The following is an 11350-nucleotide window of genomic DNA, read 5'->3' on the forward strand; positions in this document are numbered from 1 at the left end:
TGAAATGTTAAATGTCTGGATACCATTTTACCTTACCAATAGGATACTTCCTTTTCGGTAGTTTCATAAAGTGGCTAAATTCATTCAAGACACACCTTCCCCCGTTGACAAATATTGAACCACATTGACAACTGCTATACATTCAGCTAACAGACTTGATTGAAGAACGCCTCAGAAGCATACAAATTGCTAATATATTGTGGTTGCTTCATTTATAATAACTCATTATTCGTTCAAGGTGCATGGCCACTTTATGTATGTACATTCCTTCAATTACAAGTATGCACATGATCATGCACGTCCAGGCACATCTGTGACCACACAAATACAGACATCTGCCTTCAATCTTCCATGAGGCAAGTCTACCAGGTGGTGCCAATGTGCAGCCCAAATTATCTTGTCGCTGAAGCTGTTAACGTTCTATGCAAGAAGCCAGTGTGGATGCACAAACACATGATTCAGTGAGGTGTTACGCTTCATGTTTGTCTTGGGTTGCCGATTCATTGCAACCGAATCAGATTGCCTTGCATCACCCGTTCCACATGGTTGAAGTGTTGGGATGCTACAAATGCTTGCCCTCCTCCATGCTGGAGATGGCAATAAATCTCTGTCTGTGACAAGAAATTCTCGTTGTTTGAGTATCATTCAACTTCTTCGGTGCTTTGATTTCCTGGGCTTGGTGAGCAGCTTAAACATGTTCTCAGTGAGGTCTGGAGGCGAATCATCTTCTTCATCCTTCTTATCAGAAGTCTGTGTCAACCATCCTAAGGCCTCAATGGCCGCATCCCTCTCTGCAAGCTGTTTGTTCCTTTTTGGTTTTCCTACGAACTGCATTCCCTTGAACTCCACCAATGCCCTGAACTCGTTGGTCCTAAGATGCTTAGTCTTGTATCTAGGAGGTGTATGACCAGCCCTCATCAGGAGAGTTTGAAGTAAGCTTTTAGGGTTTGTGTGATGTTTGATACTTGAATTCGCATCAGAAGGCCTTTTCTTGGATTCACGGCCAAACACAAACCTTCCTTCACATTGGTCGGCCGATACCAACTCTTGCACTGCAAGCATAAGGTATTTGCCCACTTTGTGAATGTCCAGAGTTGGATCTTCAAGCTGCGACATGGCAACACATGAGAGAGAGTGCATGCCCGCAAGAAACAAACAATTCAAAGGATCCATGATCAGTTAAAAATCAATAAGATTTTAGGCTGAATAATTGCAAATCCAAACAGGAAAGAAACAAATTATTCCTGAAAAGTTGGGCTCACCTTTCTTTGCATAAGCTTATCCAGCTCCTCCTTGAGGTTCCAATACAACTCTGCCATACTTGGTTCCATGAAGAGATCAATATAGCCTTCCAACATTTTCAAGTGTCCAGCCTACATAAAGCCACACCATTTATGCCCGGCTCAAAAGAATCAAAGCTGGCGAACAATGCACACATAAAAAGGCAACAAAATATTTACCATAGACCCACGAGTAATAATCCCCCCAAAGAGGATCAATATGGAGTCGGATATTCCAGTGGAATCACGTATAAACACAGCATTAACCTTCACTTTTTCGCTGAAAACGAGCCAAGGGTATGGGATTGTCTGATACCGTGAATTTACAGAGTTCTGAAAGGTCAGTATACGTGTCAGTGAAGCTGCAACCATCAAGAAAATTGAAGAACCTTTTAGTTCCATTGGTCTTTCAAATTTTACTCACAACATATAGTAGAACTTGGCCATCATCCATTGTTTTGAATGACATGGATTTTTCTCTGTGCTGCACATAGGTTTTGGAACAAAATTAGACAACTTGGACATTAGATTCGTGTTCAAACTGTGAAGCAAGCAAGTTGCGCTTACCACTACAGAAACTATGCCAGGAAAGAGGCCAGAACAGATGACAGCACGAACCAGTGACTGATTATGACTCAAGCTATTGCAGATGTTAGCATCACCATCTAACAAGCCCGCATCCTTTAGGATGAAGTTAAACTGCTTTCGAAGAGAATGGATGGCTTGAAATGTCTGAGCAGACAAAAAGTTCCTCCAACAATATTCATAAGCCGAACCTTCCCTGTCTGCATCTTTCCACCCTTCATAAGCACGGACAAGAGCCATATGATCACTGTAGTCCTTGGCAGAGAATCTTGATTTTGCTGTTCCTGCTAGCTAAACAAAAGAAATCCATAATGTCATAGTTGTTCATAATTGGCTACACAAGAAGAAATATCTAACTTTGTTATTTTGAGAAAATGACAGAAATCAAGGTTAACTTGACAATATAACCTTCTTAATATAGGAAACATCACAACCAACTAAAAGGAGAAGCTAAACATATATTGAAATAAAATACTTGTAAAAGGTAACAAAGTAGCAAGTCAAAAAATGGAACGCAGGAACTAAGCAGACACCAGAATCTATGATCTGAGGATCAAACGAGAGATGAGAACATAGTCCACATAAAGGCTCCAAAACAGGAAAAGGTACTTTTTTCAACTTAGCTTTATATACTACCCTTTTACCTTTTCCCTGGCATTCATATTTATTCTCAATCTGGTATGCTCACAGCCTATTTAACTCACAATTGTTGCATGATAGCTAAGTGTGAAAATTCTCTTCATAAGAGTAATGAAAAATAAACTCGCATACCCAGGAAATGGCAACCATGTGAAATTCTGCATTCAACAAAATAATGACATCCACCAAATCACAACAAATGTTGTCATATTTGATAAAAAGCAGTTTCAGTGAACAGCATCAAACCCATCAATATCAAGAGAAGGCTACCAAGTCTTTTGGTGATAAAAGACAAAGCTAGCAATATACTTAAACACACACACACACACACACACACACATATATATATATATATAAGTTGGAAAAGTTACCAATCATAAACTTACCTCTTTCTTATCTTGGGGTAACAGAAATGGATCCCTCATGCTCAATCCAGCAACAATTGTAAGAACTGGGTCAAGGCAACGAAAGACTGCACCCATTATAAGCATCTTGCCAAGCTTTGGATCAACAGGAAGCATCGACAAATATCGCCCTTCAAAATAAAAGGTACTAGTAAAGACTCGAGCATTGTCAAAGGCTCACTGATTCTAAAAGCATTATTGTAGTACACTGATGGTTCAACTGAAAACCCATTCACCATGTAAAAACTCACCAAGATTTGTTAAATTCTCCTTTTCATCCAGAGCTCCAATCAGCTTCAGAAAATCAATTGCATTTCGAACCTGAACAAAATCTGAAATTTATTTCACAAAAAATACATAATTTCCTAAATTTTGTAGTTAAATATGAAACTTTTTAGAGACCATCAGAATCTGTAAATCTAGACGACAGATTGAAAACATAATATTTACAAATTCACAGTTTGAAATGTGAAGGCTTCATAACCAAAATTAGGAATTTGTCACTTGTTTATATTCCAAGAAAGGAGCTTTCACTTAAAAGGCTGATCAAAATACAGGAAAACCTTTATCAATTAGAAACTGCAGCATGAAATTTATCAAGATTACTCACAGCGAGAGGTTCTGGTGGCTGTAAAGCAGCAGACAAGAACTCAGCAATACTGCCGACCTGCAAACTTTTAATTTGCAAGCAAAGAGAATTTAAGGGAGTTCTAAGAAGCTCTGGAAGTTGATATTCTGCAAAAGCATCATACATGCATCTTGGATATAAGTGATAGCATTCTCCTGGTTGAACACGACCAGCTCTGCCCCTCCTCTGTTTAACAAAATATCCACAAAAAAGGGAAAAGCGAAATATGAAGTAAAAGTTAAATGAATATCATCTGAAAAGTAAAAGGAATCATCAAGCATTATCTAAATAAACAGCAACTCTTGTGCATAAAACGATAAAAATTACATCACATTAGCAAAGAAATATAGGTAGCACTAATCTTACCTGACGTGCAGATGCTTTAGATATCCAGGAAGGAAGCAAACATGGGGTATTGTTTAAAGCATCATAAGAGGTCTCTTTCGCTTTACCGCAATCAACCACAAAGACGATATCGTTGATAGTTATACTAGCCTCAGCCATATTTGTAGCCAGAACTATTTTGCGTACATTAGGTGGAGGTCTCTCAAAGATAATTTTCTGCATGGAATATCAATAAGAGAGAATAACAGATGCAAAAAATTACAACTTGAAAATAAGGACTATTTTTCATGCTAATGCAATATATTTAGCATTCATACAATATTGTCCAATTAATCAACTTCTGCTCCAACTAATAGTAGCAGTTCCAAGCAGGGAAAAGGGAATAAAGCAGAAGCATCCTACTGTTGTTCAGGCTAACTGTGTTGGATTGTAAAAGAAAAGTGACAAACAAAGTGCAAATTTTTCAACCAAGATAGAAACAAACATCACTATATCCACTTCCATACCTTATCACCAACCCATTTTGCCTTTTCAAAAGAGAGATAAGCAGATAGACAACTGAAGGGGCTTTAGCAGAATGACAGGACAACAAAATTCATGGCCAAAGAAGCAATGAGAAAAGGAAGAATGCAATCAACACAGCATTCCCTTAGATACATGATGCTCAAAATTTTCCTATAAACAATTCAAATAGAATTAAAAGGAGGCCCAGGATTGAAGCCACTTTAGCAGAATAAAAAAAACCATGACCATTTGAAGTAGATAGAACGAAGAGTATGACATCAATATAAAGAGCAGCTCAATAAAATTTATAATGGAAACAAGGTATAATCAAGAACTAGATAGAAGGAAAAAAAAGATGAAGCATGAGCACATATGATGCAGAACTCAACATACCTGCTCTGAAGTAGCCATTGAACCATGACATGAAAGCAAAAGAACCCTGTTTGGATCTCCTAATAATGGATGTGCTTTCAGCTGATCTCGCAAAGAACTGATATCATCCCATCCAGTCATAAACACTAGAACAGCCCCAGGTCTTTCCTTTCTGCATATATGGCATAGGACAGCCTCGATGAGATTGAATCCTATGCAATCTGGAGTCCAAGAAGCTAAAGAGTCCCGTGTTCTTGAACTATAGTTTTCAAAATTAGCTTTTGAAAGAGCATCCTGCATATCAGACAATTAAAAACAAGCCTTAGTATGTGGCTTACCATGAGATTTCCTGTGAAACTTGACTAGAAATACCTCAGCTAGTGAACTGAGCTGATTTTTTTTCTTTCGTGTCAATAGCTGTCTCTGTGTTTTCCACAATTTATCTTGGCCATAATCATCAACTTGGTTAAATGAAGTCAGTTTGTATCCAGTTTTCTCTAGTATATCTTCCAGATAATATGCACTTACGGGATATGTGAAACCCTGTAAATAAAAGTGAAGGATTTAAAAAAAATCAGTACTTAAGCACAACCAAACATGTCTATATTATGTCATTATGAATGCAAGGACATAAAAAGTTGATGGACCAAACCATACCCAAAAACAGACACAGTTATTTGTAGGTTAAACCCAAGTCAGAGTCCTTATGGGACTTGACTTTTGGGCCTGGAACTAGGCATCATCCTGACCCGACTAAGATAGGACCTCCATGGAATCATGGATCAATCATTTGCTGCCAATGCCAATATATAGCCACAGGCAAGATAAACAAGGACTAGCCAAGGGTTCCCAAAATCAGCAGCCTAAAAGTGAAATGTCAACCGTAGTATGTGACATCACCATATCTATATTCTTGCCTTTGTTCCAACAGAACAGAATAAACTAGATCCAAATATCCTGACAAGTGTTCTATGTGTTCACTTGGATCCTGTAAGTCCAAAGGACAGATTACATTTTTTATATACAGAGGATCCTACTCCTGAAGGTTCATGAAGGGACCATTCCTACGTATATGAAGATTTTACGTTTATTAAGAACTTTCCAATACCACAATGTTCACCTCATCAATTGCCATTTGATGACGCGATCAGCTGTCGCATAAGCACATAAACTGTGTTCCAGAAATGGAAAGCCCAAGCAAGTTGTAACTTGACAGAGATTATTTACAGTACAGACATCATCATTTGTTTTCAGCAATGTGAACTTGTAAGAGCCTCATTTAATTAATCAATTAACGTTAGGATTTGAGAAATAAAAACTACTAGTTCCCTTTCATAACTTTTGTGTGGTTATTGAGAAATAAAAACTACTAGTTCCCTTTCATAACTTTTGTGTTCATGAATAAGCTAGTTATTGACATTTCTAGAGAACAAATAATAATCTAGATCAGTACTATCAGCTTACTGGAATATGAGTCATTGGTGCTCCATAAAAGAAATTTGAGAATAACTCTGCATTCAGAGTTGCACTCATTAAGACCAATCTCAAGTCCCTCCGGCGTGGAAGAAGATCCTTCAACACAATAAGCAAGAAATCTGCATCAAGGAGGAAAAGAAAATAAAAAAAAAAAAAAACATATATTATGAACATTGTCTGTAAAAAACCAGACTGAAACAGTTAAACATGCAAATTTCAGCATACCTTCGTTCATTCCTCGCTCATGTATTTCATCAACGAAAACATGTGTTACACCATCCAGATTATGATCTACCAGCAAGCGTCTCAGCAGAATACCACTCGTACAAAAGAGCAGGTGTGTGTTTTTTCCCTTCATCCCCTCCAGTCGAACTTTGTAACCAACCTATCAGAAAAGCTCAGCTACATGCCCAAGGGTTGCTAACTAATTCATGAAACAGCAATGTGCACAGAATGCAGCAGTGCTTACAGATTCTCCCAGTTGCTCCCCTCTTTCTGCAGCAACTCTCTCTGCAACTGCCATGGCTGATATTCTTCGTGGCTGTGTACAAATAATATTACAGAATGCTCCACGACCTGACTCAATTTCAGATTCAAGAATGTACTGGGGAAGTTGAGTTGTTTTTCCACACCCAGTCTCCCCAGAGACCACAATGACCTGAAACAGTAATCAGCAAATTCAAACCTTTGGGCTATAGCTGGAATGCTGAATGAGCAGAAAACTTATGCCTTCACAGCCAACTGAACTCAAGAAAGAAAAAAAGACAAAAAAGACACTATAAAAAAGCATTAATCAATGTTGAATTTCCAACAATATAGCCACCTGAAACAAACATAATGTCAAATGCAAAACTGACACAAGAATACATGCCCCTACTGTCAGTGCATGTCTTCTTAAATTACATAGTTGTGGCATCTATTTGCAATTTCTACTAATTCATGCCAATTCACCCATTTTAGAGCACAACGACATTGGGGCAAGGATGAAGTTTTAGCAATACTTCCAAATGCCCCTTCTTCCTTTCATTTGCTTCAACAACTTAGCAAGTTTAGCCTCATAAAGCCTTGCTGAGTATTAGATATGCTTAATTCAGAGCTGACACATACCATAAACGAACTGTGAAACTTTAGCATGGTTTTAAACATAGATCCCAGGAAATACATAATCTTCTAAGAAAACACGTTTTAGGTCTCAAATGTGTACATTCTTGTCCAAGGATGTCATATTCATCAGAATGTAAAACATGAACATCTCCACATACACTGAACAACAAAAACTTTCAGCAAGCATTTAAGGATTTGCTGATTGTTGAAAGTTGAAACTAGAAGAAAAATAACATGATAGAGCAGGATAGTATTATCTCAGCCAGATACAAATTACATGTACTCCTTTTCCAATTTTAATGGACCAAAATTACAGAAAACAAATACCAATTATCAGGATTGACATTAAACTTTACATTGACATTGTCACGGGCTGACTCCTTCAGTCCGTGCTGTATAGACTCTCAGACACAGGGGAACAGACATACTGAAATGTAAAAATCTGAAACAGGATAACATCATCAACTGCAAACATTCTGTAACATAAGAGGCTTGGCTCCAAAACTAAACCTGATTACGTGCAATGGCAGAGAGCAAACGCTCCTTCTCCCTGTAAGCTGGAAGTGATTTCCTGAAAGCCATCATTTTCAGGCCCTCTGGTGATTCCTGTAGAGTTGGAGAACCATAAGTCAGAGGGATGGACAAGTCGATATGGGTTGTGTCAACCAGTGTCTCAACTGAAAAGTTCATTTTAACCTGCCATGATCTCTGAAGATTGCGCATTCTCACACTTCTTCTCTGGAGTATCTTTTCCCTAATTGATGCATCTGACATAGGGTCTTCATTCTCTTCAGTCAACACATCATCTTCAATCTCTTTAGTTAAAGTTTCATTTTCATTTGCATTACCACCACGGATACCTAAAGGGAACTGCATCCTGTCAACATGTTCCTGAAGCAAACCCTCCACTCTCCTTTGCAAGCTAAGTGGAATCACAACCTGATGGAGTTCAGACATTAAAAGTAAATTCCACATAAATTTGACAGTTTGGTCAGTAGCTACTCATAAAATGGCAAACCACTACCTCTCTCTGTGGTCTCTTCTCATCCAGATCAGGCCTATAATTTGGCAAAGGAACCTTACTTGCAACTATCACCTTTCCATACTGTTCACTGCAAAGCAACCAATGTTTCAGCTAAACCTAGTATAAGAAGAAAATGAACAGAGAGATCACTCTCGGTCATCTATTAAGAAAACAACATCAAGGTGACAAGGACTGCCTCCCAATTTATGTCTTAGAACTTAAACAGTCTTGACTTAACGACCAAGCAAATTTTAGTATCAGGGCCACCTGCCCTGAAGTGGAAGCAAATGAGCACAGCCTTCCATATGCAGAGGTAGAACTTAGAACACCCTTCTGCAACCACTGGTCTTAGGAACATATGTTCCATGGTAGTCCCAATGATAAGAAATAATCGTGAATCACAAGTGTACCTGACCAGCATTGGGCATTACTACCATCAGCAGATATGGAGTAGTATAATAACCCACTGTTCTATAATACTCACAAGTTGCTGCACTAGCAACTTAGGTACTTCTTCTAAAGCTACAGCCTAAGAATGCAAAAATTAAAGCACCTGCCTTTACCTGTAGAGACCCATCCTTTTTGCAAGATTGGAGATTTGCTCATAATCATGCCTATCTCTTTTATCCTTCGACACAATCTCCTGCTCATCTTGGTTTCTCAAAAGCATGCTCAGTTTCCATCTCCATTCATCTATGTTGGCCACAGAAGGAGATGCCTAAGTTGAGGAAAGCATAGATCAGAACTGGTTGTGATAATTAAAAAAGAACTTTGTTGACAGCCTCCTAAAACAATGTAATGATTTTTTTTAGTGGATTTCGCAATGAGCATCACGTATCTTAGGTGCAACAGAAATAATGTGCCCTCCGCATCTCTTACAAATACTAAGACAATGGTAATTGCGAACCTCTCTAGAAAGAAATGAAGATGGTGCAATCCAGAGGTGACGCCATTCCGACATTTTCATTGGCTCATGTTTCAGCACAAAATATTGAATATGTAATTTAAATTAGACTATGCGCAGATATAACAAAAAAAAAAACACCTTTGGATTTACTAGAGTTGTGAATTCTATCTATCTATAAATTTTCCTAGAGAATCCAAGCAACCTCCGGGACAGTAAAACTACGTAACGTTTTTCACCTGTTCAATTGTCAAATCTTTATAAGAAAATTCATTCAGTGAAGTGAAAACGATTCCGTACATTCTAAAAATGATTGCAGAAGTTCTCACTGGAATAAAACAGCCATCTTTCTCTAAACATAGTAGATTTTGTTCTGACTCTCAAGCTCACACTCGAACCACCGTAAATGAAAACAGAGAAATGCACACGTACCTTCTGATTACGTGATTGCACTCTCATAACCCGACAACAAAAAAAAAAAAAAAAGGTTCTTACTTTAAATGAAAGCAAGTATTCTTTTCTACCTTATGATCCTCAAAATCCACCTCGTACTCGTCATCCGAAAACTGCTCAATGGCATAGCCGCAGTAACTCCTGCTCCTCGAGGCCAGGCTCGGTCCAAACAACCATCCGCTGCAGAAAACCCTAAATCTGGACCGAAGGAGCACGCAAGAGAGCGGCATAGCATCGTTGTCCGATCGAAGATGGAGGCCGCACCAAGCTATGCGGTTTCATACAAGTCCAAGATAAACCCTAAGAACCGCCATGATTCTCGATCAAATGCTCGGCAATCGAGTTCGAGAAGGAGTCTAAGAGAGAACGAGAAGATGGCGTGGAAGCAGAGAACGAGAATATAGAAAGCAGAGAAGGGGAAGACAAAGGTTGAGGCAAAGGTAGCCCGACCGTACGAATGGCGGACTGCTTCAGCAACGCTCTTCAGTCTTCACCATCCTCCAACGAGCGAGAGGAAAGAGAGGAGCGTTGAGTTAGGAAACAAATATCGGCACGAAAAAATCCCGTTAAAAAAATGATGGAAATAAAATTTCCTGCACTTTTCCAGAGGATTGTATATAACGTCGAGCGATTTAAAGATCGGGACATATTTTATTTAGTAGAGAGATATTTTCCAAAAGTAATGTTATCATTTATAAAATTTATCATCCAATGTAAATCGAAAATATCGTGCCACTCCCAAAGCTTTAACTGGAACTTATAAGCATCACAACACTGTATCTCACGATAAAATGGCTTGTGTTGAAATAAAAAAACACACGCTGAAAATTAAAACTACAATCCACTTCAAATAAATTATCGGTATATTTTTTATCGGTTCTACAATGCCATTGTAAATCTAAGTACCGATTGAGCGATGTAAATGGATCGAACACATTTTCAAATCTGTTCAAACAGATTTAGTAAAAAGTATAGATTCGATAACTATCCAGATTCGCTTCATAGTTTAATGATATAATCCAAATTTGAATCTGATATCGCCTAAGGTTTGAAAAAATCCAACCAGATTACATATAAATGTTGAACCCGAAATCAATTTTAAAGTAGTGTCTAAATATGAGCCCACATTTCAATCCGAACACATGGAATTCAATTGTGTTGAATTTGATAAAGGCTGGACTTCAATACGAGTTGTTCATGCCTTAACAACCTATTTAATTAAGCAATTTAGTGTGTTTGTTAGTGTTTTAAATGTAAAGCAACTTAGTATCCTCAAAATTATCACCTTACAGAGATGTACATAAGCCGGCGGAGTCAGAAAATTTTAGTTGATGGGCATTAATTCATATTGTTATTGCAATGGATTGAGTGCATGTAGAACTACAATGCATTGACCTGAGTTTGATGTGGGTACTCCATATGCCCAACAGATGATAAAATAAAAAATTTACGAAGGTTTAGGGTGGGCAGTTGCCCACATCAGCCCCATGGTAGCTCTACTCCTCTGAGATTTCTCACATTGTATTTAACATATTCAAGTTTATTGCTAAGGGCTTGTTTGATTGTAAATTCATATATCTTGTTTGTATTTTTTGTTTCTTGTTTATAAAAAAGATGTGAGAGTGATGATCA

The 11350-nt window shown here is 38.1% G+C and overlaps 1 protein-coding gene across 2 annotated transcripts; it reads right to left on the bottom strand.

Annotated features, from left to right (window-relative positions):
• Positions 1–186: 186 nt before the first annotated feature.
• On the bottom strand, positions 187–10221 carry LOC116263700 (DExH-box ATP-dependent RNA helicase DExH3). 2 transcript variants are annotated; one of them, XM_050079378.1, is made up of 20 exons: positions 9790–10221; positions 8925–9079; positions 8362–8449; positions 8034–8276; positions 7848–7943; positions 6703–6891; positions 6459–6618; positions 6222–6352; positions 5130–5300; positions 4779–5051; positions 3903–4097; positions 3661–3722; positions 3519–3582; positions 3160–3229; positions 2891–3039; positions 1848–2156; positions 1705–1764; positions 1461–1613; positions 1263–1373; positions 187–1107 (listed from the first exon to the last, which is right to left on the bottom strand). In XM_050079378.1, the coding sequence occupies exons 1-20, from the start codon at positions 9946–9948 to the stop codon at positions 646–648; spliced, it is 3300 nt and encodes a 1099-aa protein (XP_049935335.1). In that variant the 5' UTR covers positions 9949–10221; the 3' UTR covers positions 187–645. The 2 variants fall into 2 exon arrangements, with proteins under 2 accessions (XP_049935335.1, XP_031499297.1); XM_031643437.2 differs by having other exon boundaries at positions 3519–3722.
• Between the last annotated feature and the right edge of the window lie 1129 nt (positions 10222–11350).

This window comes from Nymphaea colorata, chromosome 1 (assembly GCF_008831285.2).
Source record: "Nymphaea colorata isolate Beijing-Zhang1983 chromosome 1, ASM883128v2, whole genome shotgun sequence".
Lineage (NCBI taxonomy): Eukaryota > Viridiplantae > Streptophyta > Magnoliopsida > Nymphaeales > Nymphaeaceae > Nymphaea > Nymphaea colorata.

What these genes read in the sequence shown, in the direction of transcription:
- LOC116263700 (XM_031643437.2), bottom strand. Translation starts at nt 9,948, where the DNA reads ATGCCGCTCTCTTGCGTGCTCCTTCGGTCCAGATTTAGGGTTTTCTGC. An exon ending in CTGCCATTGCACGTAATCAG is followed by an intron (nt 6,892 to 7,847) that starts GTTTAGTTTTGG and finishes TTACTGTTTCAG; the next exon opens with GTCATTGTGGTCTCTGGGGA. An exon ending in TTATTACTCGTGGGTCTATG is followed by an intron (nt 1,374 to 1,460) that starts GTAAATATTTTG and finishes GGCTTTATGTAG; the next exon opens with GCTGGACACTTGAAAATGTT.